Source organism: Odocoileus virginianus, chromosome 18 (genome assembly GCF_023699985.2).
Source record: "Odocoileus virginianus isolate 20LAN1187 ecotype Illinois chromosome 18, Ovbor_1.2, whole genome shotgun sequence".
NCBI classification, from domain to species: domain Eukaryota; kingdom Metazoa; phylum Chordata; class Mammalia; order Artiodactyla; family Cervidae; genus Odocoileus; species Odocoileus virginianus.
Genome location: NC_069691.1, coordinates 44,432,634 through 44,449,744, shown reverse-complemented (window position 1 = coordinate 44,449,744; position 17,111 = coordinate 44,432,634). Strand labels below are relative to the sequence as shown.

At 49.3% G+C, this 17,111-nt stretch overlaps 1 protein-coding gene across 1 annotated transcript in view; it reads left to right on the top strand.

Moving 5' to 3' along the window:
* Nucleotides 1-17,111, top strand: part of SCARA5 (scavenger receptor class A member 5) — a 130,134-nt gene that overhangs the window by 65,906 nt on the left and 47,117 nt on the right. Inside the window, exon 4 of the mRNA XM_020877900.2 lies at nucleotides 9,757-10,431. Within this exon, the coding sequence (XP_020733559.2) occupies nucleotides 9,757-10,431 (675 nt within the window). The remainder of the gene's footprint in view (nucleotides 1-9,756; nucleotides 10,432-17,111) is intronic.

The following is a 17,111-nucleotide window of genomic DNA, read 5'->3' as shown; positions in this document are numbered from 1 at the left end:
GCCTTTTTCATCATTTGTCTTGAATCCCATTTCCACGGTCATCAAGACTGAATTATCAGAGACTCCGTTGGCTTGGACCACCAAAGGGAACGCTTGTGCCAGGAGCACCCAGCACACCTCTGGGGAAAGTAACCAACATATTGGCGGGGTTTTTCTTCCTCTGAGGTTGTGCCAGGCCATCCTAATGTGGATATCCATGGCTGTCCACTAGCAGGCAGTCAGCCTCCGCTCCGTGCATCCCCCAGTTCAGAGTCTGTGCTCCTCCATGGGCCAGAGACAGGTCCATGTATAAAGACTGGGCATCTGGGTTGCACCGTTTCAGAGGTGCAGTCTGCATCCTTTGTGCCTGTTTCTTGGATCCTGCCTGAAGGACCTAGAATTGGCCACTGGGCTTACTTACTTAGGGGGCCCTCCAGTCCCAGAATGGACCAAGGCCACGGCACACAGGCATTCAGGACAGCACACGCATGTGGGTAAAGCATGTGGCCCTGGAGCCACTGAATGATGAGTCTTCAGGTGAACAAAGCATCAGAAAGCTCAGGCCACCTGGGTAAAGACAGAGCTTCTGCTGGCTCCCTTCTCAAAGGGCCTCCTGCTGCTCTGAGCTGTGGCTGCGAGCTCCCGCTTTCTTCTGTGTGAGTGCAGGGGATGGTGGGCTGCAGACAAAGAAGCTAGTCTCCAGCCTGGAGATGCTGATCCAGGACATCCTGCTGAGTGAGCTCAGAGCAGGGACATGTGATATTGGGTAGGCCAGAAATCTTTTCAGGTTTTTCTAAAACAGCTTACTGAAAAATCCAAATCAAAATTTCAGCCAATCCAGTACTTTAAAAAAAAGTGAATAAGCTCACCCCAAATTTACCAGTGTGGCTCAGATGGTAAAGAATCTGCCTGCAATGCAGGAGACTTAGGTTTGATCCTTGGGTCAGGAAGGTCCCCTGGAGAAGGGGCTTCCAGGCTACCCAGTCCCATATTCTTCCCTGGAGAATCCCATGGACAGAGGAGCCTGGTGGGCTGCAGTCCATGGGCTCACAAAGAGTCAGACATGACTGGGCAACTAACACTAACACTTTCTTTTTTTTTTTCATTTATCTTTATTAGTTGGAGGCTAATTACCTCACAACATTTCAGTGGGTTTTGTCATACATTGACAGTGTGGAGATTTCTTAAAAAACTGGAAATAGAACTGCCATATGACCCAGCAATACCACTTCTGGGCATACACACCAAGGAAACCAGATCTGAAAGAGACATGTGCACCCCAATGTTCATCTCAGCACTGTTTATAATAGCCAGGACATGGAAGAAACCTAGATGCCCATCAGCAGATGAATGGATAAGGAAGCTGTGGTACATATACACCATGGAATATTACTCAGCCGTTAAAAAGAATTCGTTTGAATCAGTTCTAATGAGATGGATGAAACTGGAGCCCATTATACAGAGTGAAGTAAGCCAGAAAGATAAAGAACATTACAGCATAGTAACACATATATATGGAATTTAGAAAGATGGTAATGATAACCCTATATGCAAAACAGAAAAAGAGACACAGATGTACAGAACACTAATACTTTCAAATTTACCAATCTGCTGCTTTTGTCTTTGGGTCCTTATGCATGTCCTCTAATACCTCACCTCCCCCATCTGCTTCATTTCCCCTGCCTCTGCCCTTCATTTACAGAACACACATTCAAAAATAAAATTATCCAAAATTTCCGGAGAGCGAGAGCAGGGCAGTAAGCCCCCAGCATGGGGCCCTTTTGCATGTGGGGCCTTGTCACACACCACAAGGCCGCCCTGGTTTCCTCCTGCCTCTTGGAAACAGGGGAGCCCTAGTGAAAACAGGCATCACTTTAAGTGCTAAAGATCTACCGATAACCTCTCTACTATGCAATTTGGAATGAGCATTATGCTCCACTTTTAAATGAATTTTCTATTAAAGTCACATGTATCCAGATCTCAGGAAACCCAGCCCAGTGTTGCAGACCTCCCGAAAGAAAGCCCCCTTTCCTGTCTTTTTCTTAGTGCTTAAATTGAGGTGCCTGACTTGCAGTTTCATTTCAGCCCCATCCTTTCCCAACTCTGCCCTCAATGTGTCTGCATGCATGCTCAGTCGTGTCCGTCCGACTCTTTGTAACCCCAGGGACTGTAGCCCACCAGGCTCCTCTGTCCATGGGATTCCAGGCAAGAATACTGGAGTGGGTTGCCATTTCCTTCTCCAGGGGATTTTCCCGACACAGGGATCGAACCCTCATCTCCTTCATCTCCTGCATTGGCAGGCGGATTCTTTTACCATTGAGAAACCTGGGATGCCCCTTAATGTGACGCTCTGTGAATTCTGATACCCACCTTCCTCCCATCAGCATCGTGAGCCTAAATGAGGACAAGGCAGGATGGCTGCATGGGACAGTGAAACAGCCGGGCAGGTCCACCTCCTACTCACAGATGGTCTTGAGTTACTCACTTCATTGCTTGAGTTTCAATTTTTCATCTGTGAAATGGTAATACCATCTGCCTGTAGGCTTGGGGGTACCACTCAGTTATATGGCTCCTGACTGCATTCTAGAATCTGTTCCCCTCCTCCACCGGCTTCTCCATCAGACTAGGATGCCAGTTCTCCATGCCCCCCACCCCCCGCCACGCAAACCACTAACAATTCCCTCTCACTTCTAAGGCTGATGCAGGACTTCTGCTCAGTTGGCCTGGAAAAAAGGGGGAGAGATACCTTCTGCTGTTATTCTTGTGTAAGGATGGGGCCAGCAGGGCCTTCATAAACCAAGCATCTTGAGCCTCCTTTCACTCTTTCCTACCTTCTCAAGCTCCTTCATCTGAACAGGGGCAGAATTCCTACTTCACAAGTGTGCTGGGAAGATGAAACAAAGTCACTCCTAACAAGAGACTAAAGCTGAGTTTGGCATATTTTTGTTCAATCACTAAGTCGTATTCGACTCTTTGTGACCCCACAGTCTGCAGCACTGTCCTTCACTATCTTCCAGAATTTGCTCAAACTCAAGTCTCTTGAGTTGGTGATGCCATCCAACCATCTCTTCCTCTGTTGCCCCCTTCTCTTGCCCTCAGTCTTTCCCAGCATCAGGGTCTTTTCCAAGGAGTCAGCTCTTTGCATCAGGTGGCCAAAGTATTGGAGCTTCAGCTTCAGCATGTGGTAGGTGCTTAATAAATGTCATCTCCTACCCTGCTCCCCCAAGTAGACTTTGGAGTTCAGTATGGGGCTGACCACCCCTGCAGCAGATATGGAGGACAGAAGACTGGATAACGGGACAGATGACCCCAATCCATCCTTATTTATGCTTCTGGCATCTCTTGCCTTCTTTGAGCCTCTTTCTTTTTTACCCTTTGAGGATATTAAGAATACTTGCAGCACTGCCTACCTCCCAAGATGAATTATATTTAAAATTAAGGGAGATAATGAGTGTGAAACTTTATACAAAGATAAAGGATTATTAACACAAGCGCTCAAGGCTTAGGTCGCCAAACCTCAAATAGAACACTTAGCTTTTCTTCCTCCAGCTCACAGGTACCTCCCCTGCTTTCCTGGCACGGTGGGTGTGTCTGATGTGTTTGGGGAACGCAGCCTCTCTGGTCAGTCTGGAGCACCTTGATTTCACCAGCATATGATCATTTTTTAATGAGCATAAAAGATGACTATGAAACAGGGAGCCAGTTCACAACTGGGGTCTGGGTGGAGATGTGATTGTGTAACTCACCTGGCTCAGGGTGTGGCCTGAGACAGATATTCATCCATTAGTCAAGCATTATTACAAAGTGTACATGAACACATTCATTAGGATTCAGCAATTAATACTGAATCAGAATCTGAATTAGAATCCATGATTCCTGCCAAGCAGCTTGCTCCTACCTGGGTTTATGATGGGGAACTCACTACCTTCAAAGCTTATTCCTTATTTGTGCATCTCTCTTAAAATGTATTCTAGGGACTTCCCCCATGGTGAAGACTCCATATTTGCACTGCAGGGGGTGTAGGGTAGATCCACAGCTGGGAAAAAATAAGATCCTGCATGCCACATGATGTGGCCAAAGATATATATAAATAAATAAATAATAAAATAAATTAAAAGTTTATTCTGTGCCTTCCACCCTTTCAGTTTAGTTCAGTTGCTCAGCCGTGTCTGACTCTTTGCAACCCCAGGGACTGCAGCACGCCAGGCCTCCCTGTCCATCATCAACTCCTAGAGTTTACTCACACTCATGTCCATTGAGTCGGTGATGCCATCCAACCATTTCATCCTCGGTCATCCCCTTCTCCTCCTGCCTTCCATCTTTCCCAGCATCAGGGTCTTTTCAGATGAATCAGTTCTTCACATCAGGTGGCCAAAGTATTGGAATTTCAGCTTCAACATCAGTTCTTCCAATGAATATTCAGGACAGATGGTATCACAAAGGGAGATCTGGACCCAAATGACCTGAGTCTAAAGTCAGTCTCCTCTGTCTACCAACTGTGTGACCTTGTGAGTTACTCAACCTCTGTGTGCCTCAGTTTCCTCGTTTGGAATATGACAATCATAACAACACTTATAGGCTTATTGTGAAATTAAATGCATTAATATGGGAAATACTTAGAACATGTCTGGCAGAGAGTAAGGACTCGGGAGATGCCAGTAATTATTGTTACTCTATGATTTATTGTCCCCTTTGTGAAAGTATGAAAGCTAAAGAATAGTTAGAGCAATTAAAAGTAAATACAGCAGGCAGAGAGATAAATGAACTGTTTGCATAAACATGAATTAACAGAGTCACACTCAGGAAGAATTGTTCCCTGTTGAGGACAGCAAACATCTGGAAGGGATTAAATGGGGGTAGGAGGGGGTGGGGTAGTGTGAGCTGAGAACACACTGTGACTATTGGAAGGAGATAATTCATTTCTGGGGTGGGTAAGTGATCCCAAAAGAGGGAGGCTGCTCTGGGCTTCTACAGCATGACTGGATGCCCAAAGAGTATTTACTCCTTCAAATAATTTTGTTCTGATTAGACTAAGTACCTAAAATACCCATATCATTCATTTGAGCTGAGTCATTAAATTAAAAAAAAAAAAAAGCCCAGAAATCAAATTGTAAAGATAGGTAATGCATTGCCTTGAGAAAGTCACTTCTAAAATGCAAATATACTAACATAAAATAACAAGCTACCATTTTGTATCTGTGACATTAACCATATGAAAATTGTAATACTCAGTGCATTGAGGTTTTATTGAAACTGGCACATTAAAAAATCTATAACGTACATGTATGCGTGTGTGCTAAGTCGCCTCAGTCATGTCTGACTCTTTGTGACCCCAAGGGCTGTAGCCTACCAGGCTCCTCTGTCCATAGGATTTTCCAGGCAAGAATACTGGAGTGGGTTGTCATTTTCTCCTCCAGGCAATCTTCCCAACCCAGGGATTGAACCTGAGTCTCTTATGTCTCCTGTATTAGCAGCTGAGTTCTTTACCATGCAGAGAGGGCAATGGCACCCCACTCCAGTACTCTTGCCTGGAAAATCCCATGGACGGGGGAGCCTGGTAGGGTGCAGTCCATGGGGTCGAGAAGAGTCAGACATGACTGAGCGACTTCACTTTCACTTTTCACTTTTATGCATTGGAGAAGGAAATGGCAACCGACTCCGGTGTTCTTGCCTGGAGAATCCCAGGGATGGGGTCGCACAGAGTCGGACACGACTGAAGTGACTTAGCAGTCTTTACCACTAGCGCCACCTGGAAAGCCTATAATGTAATTACAAATAGGTATAACTTCTGGGAAGTGATTTGGCTAGAATTTTTTTTTCTTTTTGTGATATCATTGGAATTTTTAAGAGTTATAAAAATGTCTATAACTTTGGCTCTACTAATCCAACTTCTAGGAATTTATTGGTAGGAAAAAATTCAAGAGAAGGAGGGACCTTTCTGCATTTGTTTTCCATGATTGAGAGTGGGTAAATTACCAGGCATCTCCCTGATGGGCTCTTAGGCAGTCATCACAAGGATAATTATAAAGGACAGATGGGGAAAGTGTGAAATAATCATTCACAAATTTGAAAGCACAGAAATTGAATTGTAAAGACTGGGTATGCATTTGGATGGAACTAGAAGAAAATGGAAAGGAAACCAGTGTTCTTTGTTGGAGGTTGTGAGATGGTGGAAGAATTTTTTCTTTATTTCAATTTATGTTAAAATTGGTTGTGCAATGAAAAATAATCAAAGACTCAGATGGACTCTCTCGGAAGGGGTGGCTGATTGTCAACCTTCACTGTACGAACAAGTTCCAGTCCAGTTTTCTGAGAGAGAAGGGGTCTCAGATCTGAAAGCTGGGGGCTGATGGGCAAGGCGGGGGTCCTCCCAGGGCACAGGGACCACCCGCAGAGGGAGGGCGGGGCTGGTGGGAGCTGGCAGAGAGTGGCTTTAAGGGAAACTGCCTCCTTCAGTGTTGCCTCTGACAGGCCTGAGCTAATGAGCATTAAAATCAAGTAGTTGCACTGTTCCTCTTAGTTACTCGCAATCCCAATGTTAAAACCAGAATTAACAAACCTAGTGTTTTACTACTTCTGATGAGCTGCGGTGTTTCTTTGAATCTCAGAGCATCAAGAGCACAGGCTGACACTAAAATATCAGGCTTTCTGGTTTCCAACTGCCCTGTCTCAAATACCTGTCAATCAATCTGGTCAAATATCGGACAAACACAATCAGGTCCCGGCCTGTGATGACAGGCAGACAATTCCTGTGGTTACTTGGGTTGTGATTGCATCATGGATTCACTTCTCCAGAACCTTTACTTCTATTGACAACTCTTTTTAGAAAATATTTCTTTATTTGGCTGCGTAAGGTGTTATTTGCAGCAGGCAGAATCTTTCGTTGTGGCGCATGGGCTTTCTAATTGTGGCTCGGGCTTAGTTGCTCCTCAGCATGTGGGATCTCAGTTTCCTGATCAGGGGTCGAACTCATGTCCCTTGAATTGCAAGGTGGATTCTTAACCACTGGACCTTTCCAGGGAAATCCCTTGACGACTCTTTCACTAACTTTCCAGAGTAGTAGGGGGCAGTGAAGGGAAACACTGGACCAGGAGTCAGGAAGCATGCCGTTAGGCAGATCATGAATATGCTCATGGCTTCAGTCTCTTTATCTGTAAAATGGGGAAACTTTTCACCGAAGACTGCCTAGACTCAAAGTCAATGATGCAAGTCTGAAAAACTCAGTTTGGGCCATAGTAGAGAGTCTTCTGCCCAGAATGAAGTTGAAGACCCCTCTTCCAAACTTTTCCCAGTCTTTATACACCATGGAAAAAAACAAATTTAGATCAAGCCCCACCCTGTAAGGGGATGTTGACACCCTGTTATGTGCAGAAGAGGTTAGCCAGGAGGTATGGAGGCTCAGAAGCCAGTCAAGAGACAGCTGATGAAGGAACTGCTGACTTTAACCAGAAACAGTGTTACATAGCCAGGATGTGATCACTGTCTTTGAGATTCTGAAGAGCTGACTTGTGGGAAAAGTAAAATTCACTAGCTTTCTGTGACCTCAGAGGGCAAAATCAGTGGTTAGAGATTACAGGGAGGCAAATTTCAAGTCTGAACAGAATACAAAACATTCCAGCACTTAGAACGAACTGAAAGTGGAGAGAATGGGTATGAGCAGAGGTTGGGCATATGATTTTCTTGGAGATTAAAGTGCTGGGTGAACACTTTAATTTTGTTGACTATTTTCATTTTTTCTTGTTTCTGGGTGTGCCATGTGGGATGCAGGATCTTAGTTTCCAGACCAGGGATCGAACCCTGCTCCCTGCAGTGGTAGCACTGGACTGCCAGGGAAGTCTCAAGGGAGAATTTGAAGTGGGGCTCAAATGCCCCTCTAATGCTGTAGCCTCTGAATGTAATCTGAGATGACTGACATCCTCCAGGGCGGCCACCATAAATGCCATGCATTGGCAGAAGCATCAGCTCCAGCACCCACAAAACCACCTTCTTCCGTTCCAGCTTGAGGTTCAGGAAAGAGCTGGAGTATATGGATCCTCTCATCACTTGAACAAGCTGTGTACTAGATTCCCTGGCTCTCTCCATCCCAAGACTTCCGAGGCAGAATTCCCCTTGTGCCTCCTTCGTCTCCACCTCCTGCTCTGCTCCCCCCCCCCCCCGACTCGTTTCCATTTTTCTGGTGTGTAGATCAGAGAGGGAGACAAAGCTGTGGGCAGTGCACAGCAAACAGACCAGCATTCCTGGACATCCCAGGATGTACCAGGGTTTGCTGTGTCCCTAAGTGCTCCCTGAGCATGCAGGAGACACCGGATGCTAGATGATAAGGATTCAGAGGCACACGCCTTCCCTTCATGTGAACTGGCTGCTTATAATCAAGACAAGGAAACCTCTCCAAGGGAAAAGGGTGGGAGACCATTGAGCTGGTCGTTTGCCTGAGAAGGGAAATGCACACGTGCTAATTCACTCAGTTGTGTCTGACTCTTTACGACCCCATGGACAGTAGGCTGCCGGGCTTCTCTGTCCGTGGGATTCTCCAGGAAAGAATACTGAGTGGGTTGCCATGCCCTCCTCCAGGGGAAAACCCAGGGATCAAACCTGAGTCTCTTATGTCTCCTGCACTGGCAGATGGGTTCTTTACCACTAGTGCCATCTGATAAGAGAAGGTATGGATGTAAAAAGCATCTCCCCTGGCCTAGAGGGAATGGGACCCCGAATTGAGGAGTGGGAATTACCAGCGCTGCCTGGAGCCTGGCTGAGTCTGCTGCCGGCATGGTCCCTTCAGACAGTTCCAGAGCAGACTTAGAGGGCAGCATCTGGGTTCCAGGGCACGCAAGCCCTCTGGATTGGAATCCTGTCTCCATGTCTTACTTGCCATTGCCTGGGGCAACGGTAAGAGCTTTAGCCCTAAAGGGTCTTAAATAAGGGTCCTTTGCTGCTGTTTAGTTGTTCAACCGTGTCCGACTCTTTGCAACCCCATGGACTGTATAGCCTGCCAGGCTCCTCTGTCCATGGGATTTCCCAGGCAAGAATACTGGAACGAATTGCCATTTCCTTCTCCAGGGGATAAGGGTACTTACTTCCCTTCTAAAGTGGAGAGGATGACACACAATATTGGAGGGTAAGCCTCGTGGAACTGCTGATGTCTGATCCTTTCCAAAATACAAAAAAAAGGAGAGACCGGTTCCTACGGATCAACCTCATCCATAGATAAGTCTGTGCCTGCGTGCATGCTAAGTCGATTCAGTCCTGTCCGACTCTTTGTGATCCCATGGACTGTAGCCTGCCAGGCTCCTCTGTCCACGGAATTCTCCAGGCTAGAATACTGGAGTGGGTTGCCAGGCCCTTCTCCAGGATATCTTCCCAACTCAGTGATGGAACCTGCATCTCTTATGTCTCCCGCATTGGCAGGCGGGTTCTTTACCACTAGCGCCACCTGGGAAACCCATAGATGAGTCCAGGGGTTCCCAACTCAACCGCATCTTAGAATTACCCTGGGCTCTTTTTAAAATTCCAAAGCCTGGGTCACCTCTCAGACCCATCCAACCACAACTTCTCCAGGTGGGATCCCTGGCCAGGTGATTCTCACGGGCAGACGTGTTTGGGGACCACTTGCTGAACACCGTTTAGGGGATGTGTTAAGGCCCTCAAACTTGGCCACCTCCGCTTTCCCTTCCTCTTACTGAGCGTCTCCTGCCTTCCGAGCCCCGGGGTCGGGGGTTGGGGGAGAACCTCCGCAGCCGTCTCATCTCTCCCCCTCTTCCTTCTCCTCCATCTCCGCAGTGTCCAGGCCCCGGAGCTCCCCGGACGATCTGAAGGCGCTGACTCGGAACGTGAACCGGCTGAACGAGAGCTTCCGGGACTTGCAGCTGCGGCTGCTGCAGGCCCCGCTGCAGGGAGAGCTGAGCGAGCAGGTGTGGAAGGCGCACGACGCGCTGCAGAACCAGTCGGACTCGCTGCTGGCGCTGGCGGGCGCGGTGCAGCGCCTGGAGGGGGCGCTGTGGGGGCTGCAGGCCCAGGCGGCGCAGAGCGAGCAGGCGGTGGTCCTGCTGCGGGAGCGCTCGGCCCAGCAGAGCGACGCGGCGCAGCTGGAGCTCTACCAGCTGCAGGTGGACGGCAACCGCAGCCAGCTGCTGCTGCGGCGCCACGCCGGCCTGCTGGACGGGCTGGCGCGCCGGGTGGGCGCCCTGAGCGACGAGCTGGCGGACGTAGGCGGCGCGCTGCGCGGCCTCAACCTCAGCCTGTCCTACGACGTGGCCCTGCAGGGCACGCGGCTGCGGGACCTGCGCGTGCTGGTGAGCAACGCCAGCGAGGACGCGCGCCGCCTGCGCCTGGCGCACCGGGGCTTGGAGCTGCAGCTCAAGCAGGAGCTGGCCGTGCTCAACGGTATCACCGAGGACCTACGCCTCAAGGACTGGGAGCACTCCATCGCGCTGCGCAACATCTCTCTGGCCAAAGGTACTCCCCTTTCCGCCACCCACCGGGCTCTGGGGGACTGCGAGGGCCCCTCCCGCTCAGCGTTTCTTCCGCATGATGCCCGAGCCTCCTCCAGGCCTGGGAGTCCGGCTCCCTCCCCAAGCCCACACCTCCTTTATTAAGTCTCACCCTCAAAGACCCTGGAGTGTTCCATCCAAATGGATTATGCGCGTTTCCAGGCCTGCACAGGATAAAGGTCCTCCTTGCCACCCCTCTCCTCCCCCCAGACAGCACACACTCGGTATTCACACCCCCAGCCATGAGAATGGCCAAGGATGGCTCCCGAGGCCCTGGGTGGGCAGAGCCTTGGATGTGCCAGCTGGAGCCTCCAAGAGTTTGGGGTTGGGGAGGAAAGCAGGGCTCAAACTGGGGATAGGGAGGTGCTCCCCCAGTGTCCTGGTGCTTCCATTGTGTTCGGTTGCATGCCAGACATCTACAAGGCCTGCACTTGCCCATCTTTAAGACCAAAGAAAGAGCGTGGAGTCAGCAACAGGAACATGGATGGTTTAATGGAAAGGGGAGCTGAGAAGTCTGAAGCAAGGTTCTGGAGCGACTCCCCACTGTGTGTGGCAGACAGCTGACAGGTCCTGGCAGTTGTCTTTGCTCCTGGTGAAAGGGGAGATTGCCAGTTATAGAGGGATTTGATGTGGGGTGGGCTCATTGGTTACCAGGGAAACCAGCATAGGGGCACGGCCTCTCACCTCCCCTTTGATAAGCTGTCACTAGCTAGGGCCCAAGGCGAGTATGTAGGAAGGTCAATGATGTGAGTAGGTGTGGGTGAAGCAGGCACTGGTCAGGTGGGGGATGGACAGACAGCAAGAGAACAGCCATCTTGGGTGACCTGACCATACACAGGTGGAGCTACAAAAATTGGGAGAATTCCAAATTTGAACCTGCCCTTCCAGGCTGTTAAAAAGCCATAGTTCATCCAGGTAGAAGAACATATTTTATTTTCTTTAACAATGTGTTAGCTTCATTTTTCACTCTTAAATATGATGGCAAAAATGTGCAGGCCTCCATTCGGCCTCTTGCTCCAGGTTCACAAACATCAGCATCTTTACAGCCAACCTCCCTCTCTTGCAAACCTGAGTGACTGTGCCCCTACTCTCCTCTCCCCCATTCCTTCCCACTGCTGTCCACCCTGCACATCATTGTCAGAGGCACAGTTTGTGAAATGTCCTTTTCCTGCACGACCCGCTGCTCAGAACCCACCATGACTGCCCCGGAGTCTGCCAGGTTCACCAAAAGCCCTTAGGCTGACAGTGGACAGTGATAATACCACTTTGAACACCAGCTCTGTTGGGTACTAGGCCAAGTGTAACTCATAGAATGTCTTTTAAAAACAACCATGAGATTTAGGAAGCTGCTCATAGTGGCAGTCTGGGAGGTGATGGGCCAGGATTTGAACCCCAGCTTTTCTGATTGCAGAGATGATGTGCTTTCTGTTGTATCCCTGTCCCTAGTCTGTCTTCCCCGCCTTCTCCACCTGGTCCCCTGTACCAGGGTACAGTCTGCAGGGGCTAGTGGAGCAATGTCAATGCGTAAAGTGACTTCGGTGTTGGGGGAATAGTAAGGACTGTGACAGGTCTGGCCCATTTTGGCCTCAGCATAGACAAGGTCTTCCTATTTTTTTTCCAGAGAAACCAGAAATGTGGACTGTTCTAGAATTTTTAATTGTTTAACTCTGTGGGCCAAATACAATGTATCTGTGGTTCCTACATTGTCCATAGACAGCCAGCTTGCACCCTCTGCCCTGTGTGAAGCATCCAGTCCAGTGGGACATGTCTTGTCCCTGCCCTGGAGACACACCCCTCCTTGCCCACTCCCTTGGCTTTCCTCCAGCCTTTCCTCCCACTGCAAAGCCCCCTTCTTCTCCTCATCCAGACCCCACTGCTCCTTCCCATCCCACTCAGACCCACCTCCTCCAGGAGCCCCCTGGCGACTCTAGTCCACTGAAGACTCCCTCCTCTGAGATTCTGTATTTATCAGAGCAGAAAGTAGTCATGATGGAGACTTCTACTTGCATAATACTTTCCAAGTCTGGTTTATAATAATAAAACATCATTTTGTTTTAAAGTGGGTCCCCATCACCAGCTGTGAGCTCAGTTGAAGGCAGGATTCACTGGAGATCCAATAGGATTTCTGCAGAGAAGCAGCTGAGGCTCCAGGAGGAAATACTTGGCTTACTCCAGGCCCACACAATTAGAAATGATCCAACCCAGGGCTTTTGTTATCAACAGTTTTAGTAAGGTATAATTTACATGGCTTTCTTAGTGGCTCACTCAGACTGTAGAGAATCTGCCTGCAATGCAGGAGACCTGGGTTTGATCCCTAGGTTGGGAAGATCCCTTGAAGAAGGAAATGGCAACCCACTTCAGTATTCTTGCCTGGAGAATCCCATGGACAAAGGAGCCTGGCAGGTTGTAGTCCATGGGGTCACAAGGAGTCAGACACAACTGAGTGACTAACACACAATTTACATGTCCTCAGATTCACCCACTTAAGTGTGTAATTCAATGGCCAGCCCAGGGTTTTCCGCCCAACGTCAGGGCTCCATCTGGTACTTCAGTCCACCCTCATCTGTCCACCCCTGTGCCCCCCAGCATGTAACCGTGTAACCCACGTGACTGAAACTTGAGGAATGTTTGTGGAACAACTGTTCCATCTTGAGCCCATGTGGTCAGAGGACTGGTTTTCTTTTCTTGGGTGACTTTGGTTTCACGTTTCAGAAATCAAAGGAGAACAGGAGGCCGTGTGTCTTCTTCCAAATCCACACACCTGGGGTCTCAGCTGTTTGTTTCCTTGACTTCCCCAGTCTGCATGCTAAGTTGTTTCAGTTCTGTCCAACTCTTTGCCACCCCATGGACTGTATGTAGCCTGCCAGGCTCGTATGTCCGTGGGATTCTCCAGGCAAGAATACTGGAGTGGGTTACCATGTCCTCCTCCAGGGATCTTCCCTACCCAGGGATTGAACCCATGTTGGGTTATGCCTCCTGCATTGGCAGGCGGGTTCTTTACCACTAGCACCACCTGGGAAGCACCACCCCAATCTGGTCCGTGCTTAGTAACAGCAGCGACACTGAATCATAACCTACGGTGAACCTACAGTTGAAAAGACATTTTGTCAACATTAGTTCTCTAAATGGACATTAATGACTGCTAATCCTCACATCCTGCAAAAAAGGTGTTATTGAATCCATTTTTTTTTTTTTTTGGCCATGCCATGTGGCATGTGAGATCTTAGTTCCCCAAACAGGGATTGAGCCTGAGCCCCCTGCAGTGCAAGCGCAGAGTCCTCACCACTAGACTGCCAGGGAAGTCCCCGAACCCAGGTTATAGTTGAGAAACTAATGAATTTCCCAGTGTTTATTACAATTGGCAAGTGACAAAGGTTCATAGTGGGTCTTTCTGGCTCAAAAAGCATGTTTTGGTCACCAACTGTGGTACTTTCCAGGGTGGAAAGAGATTGGCCAGGAGCCATGAAGACAGAAGAGAGAGTGGTCCCTCAGGTCTGTCCCTCTATGTGGGAGGTAGTCTCTCCTGTTTGGGCTTTCCTGTGGCTCAGCTGGTAAAGAGTCCACCTGCACTGCAGGAGACCCAGGTTCTATCCCTGAGTCGGGAAGATCCCCTGAAGAAGGGAATGGCAATCCACTCTAGTATTCTTGCCTGGAGAATCCCAAGGACAGAGGAGCCTGGCGGGCTACAGTCCATGGGGTCCCAAAGAGTCAGACCCTACTGAGTGACTAACACTTTCAGGGGAGCACTTTCCCACCAGGCACTCCCCCTTCCTTCCTCTTCTGGTCCACAGATGATATCCCCATGCTTCTTGCTGGTGCAGCCTCCTTGGCCTTACCGAGCATTTCACATTCTCAGTTTCTGAGTCCACTGTCCTTTTGGTTCAAGCTAAAACAGCTCCAGATCACCCATTTGCCACGGTTCTTCCGGTGGAATCCTCCAAGCGGTCTTTCTTTGGTTCTGAAACGAAGTTCCACACTTGCTTCCCTTGTACCGAAGTTTCATCTCAGTTCTGCCCAGGACTGCCTTCCAGTCTTCAAGCTTTGCATTTTTTAAAATTGGTATTTATTTATTTACTTTTGGCTGTGCTGGGTCTTTGTTGCTGCACCCGGGCTTTGTCTAGTTGAGGTGCATGGACTTCTCATTGTGGTGACTTCTCTTGTTGCGAAGCATGGACTCTAGAGCACAGGCTCAGTAGTTGCCGTATGAGGGCTTAGTTGCCCCGTGGCGTGTGGACTCTTCCTGGACCAGGGATCAAACCCCCTGAATTGGTAGGAGGGTTCTTTACCACTAAGTCACTGGAGACGTCCCAAGCTTTGCATTCTTGATGGGCTGCTGGCTTTTCAGAGATGAGGCCCCTGGCCCTCCCAGGACCACCAGTGTGCTGTGTCTCCCTGCCCTTCCTCCATCTCTCATGGTTGCTGGGGACCCAAATGATGTGATTAAAAAGAGTTCTGTTTGGCATAGCGGAATATAATTACCACATAACTTCAACAAGACAAAACTCTACCCTGGCTTTTGGATAAGGGATTTTTAGCAGAGAAGCTTTGCTGAATTTGTATATTGTGGTCTGAGTGGCTTTTCTTTACTAGTTTTGTTCAGTTCCACTCAGTCTTTAAGCATGCACACACCGCACACCCTCCCATTCTGCCTTTTCTTGGCTCAGAATCCACAAATGCTCCACTGTGTATATTTATATATATATATGACCTTGTTTATGTTATTCTTGAGCGTGACCCCAAACGGTTGCATTCTCTCACTTTGTTATACAGTTTTCTATGGGTTTTGCCTCTGGCTTGTCTTTTGTGTACGTTCACAGTGGTGCTTTCTGTTTCCTGCTTTGCGTTCTCAGCACTGATCAGGTCTGTTGAAATCTCTCTGCGGCGCTGAAAGAAGCAGAGAACCTAGATGATCAGGCAGAGGAGGCGTTCCAGGAGGAGGAAAGCTAAGCAGAGAGGGGAGGCACCCCGGAGGGGTAGTGTGTGAGTAGCGGCCTGATGGCAAGACTCTGCAGCTACGTGTTCCAGCCTCAGCAGGCTCTGTCCGCAACGTGGATGATCATAGACTCCCAGAAGGTTAGAGTGACAAATGGGCTCTGAAATCAACTAGCCCATCCCACGTTCGTTTTGTAGTTAAGGCCCTGGAAGCTCAGAGCAAAGAAATGACCTGCCGACATCAAATCCCCAGCCAGTGGCCCTGCTGGGCTAGAAGATTCATCTCTCAGTTCATGAAAGCAAGTTGGCAAAGCATACATATCCGTAGGCTGCTTTTTTGAGGAAAAAATAGGCCATTTAGTAGAGAGTCCCATTCAACAAATGTTCATATGTGGGGACTGTCTCCCCCTTCCTCCACAGTGAGTGGCAGGGGGCTCTGTTGTTTCACCTTCCACATCCAACTCTGCTGGGAGGGGAATGGAGCAGATAATATTTGAGTGAGCTTTTCTTTTTTTTTAGTATTTATTTGTTTTTGGCCACCCTGGGTCTTCTGCAGGCTCTTCGCTGCTGTGTGCAGCCTTTCTCTAGTTGCAGTGGGTGGGTTTCTCATGTGGCTTGTCTTGTTTGGAGCACCTAGGGTGCAGGGGCTTCAGTCATTGTGACACATGGGCTTGGTGGCCCTGTGGCATGTGGGATCTTTGTTCCCAGACCAGGGACTGAGTCCATGTCCCCTGCGTTGGCAGGCGGACTCTTACCACTGGACCACCAGAGAAGTCCCTTGAATGAGCTTTAAGCTTCTCTGCATTTACACTGTCACTGTCTCATCTTCTCTGTTTCACTGGAACAGTTCAGAGCAGAGGTGAGGTGAGGCTCTGCTTGGACAGGAGGGGAGTGCATGCTGTGGAAGTCATTAGTTGCACCCAGCCTTGCCCACTGACCGTTTGCCTGAGGCTCTGGGGAAAGCTGACTTTGCAGGCTGGCCACAGCCCGGTGCATACACTTGGGGCCCCAGAGAGGACACACGAAGTGAGGCTCGAGAGCTCACGACAGTGTAAATGTCAGTGTAAATGTCAGCGATGAGAATCCGGAGCCCCAGTGACATCAGGGAAGTGGAAGCAGAGCTGTTAGTTGCGGGACCCCACCTCCAGCAGCCGCCCTGGGATTAGCATAGTTCTGCTGCAGTGTTTACATTAGGGTCGCTGATTCGCTGGCTTCAGGCCCACCGCATCAGCTATCAATGAACATTTGTTCTTGGCAGGTCATTGTGTAGATTCCAGCACCCACGGGTCCCCTACCCCATCTCTCATTTCAGGATCCAGGAAGGGAGAATGAATTGCCTTTCCCTTCCCGTTGGCTGATCCCAGAAGAATCCTGGTGTTTCTGCCCAATCTGCGTGTGTGCTCAGTCACGCAGTTGTGTCCGACTCTTCGCAACCCCATGGACTGTAGCCCGCCAGGCTCCTCTGTCCATGGGGATTCTCCAGGCAAGAATACTGGAGTGGGTAGCCATGCTCTCCTTCAAGGGATGTTCCCAACCCAGGGATCGAACCCAGGTCTCCCATATTGCAGGCGGATTCTTTATCATCTGTGCCACCAGGGAAAGCCTTCTCCCCAGTCCCCAGATCCTTTGTTCTGAGCTGGAGATGCTTCCAGCCAGAGCGGCTCAGGGCTTTCGGGTGAGTGCAGAACTGCACCGGGGGGTGGGCTCGACTGG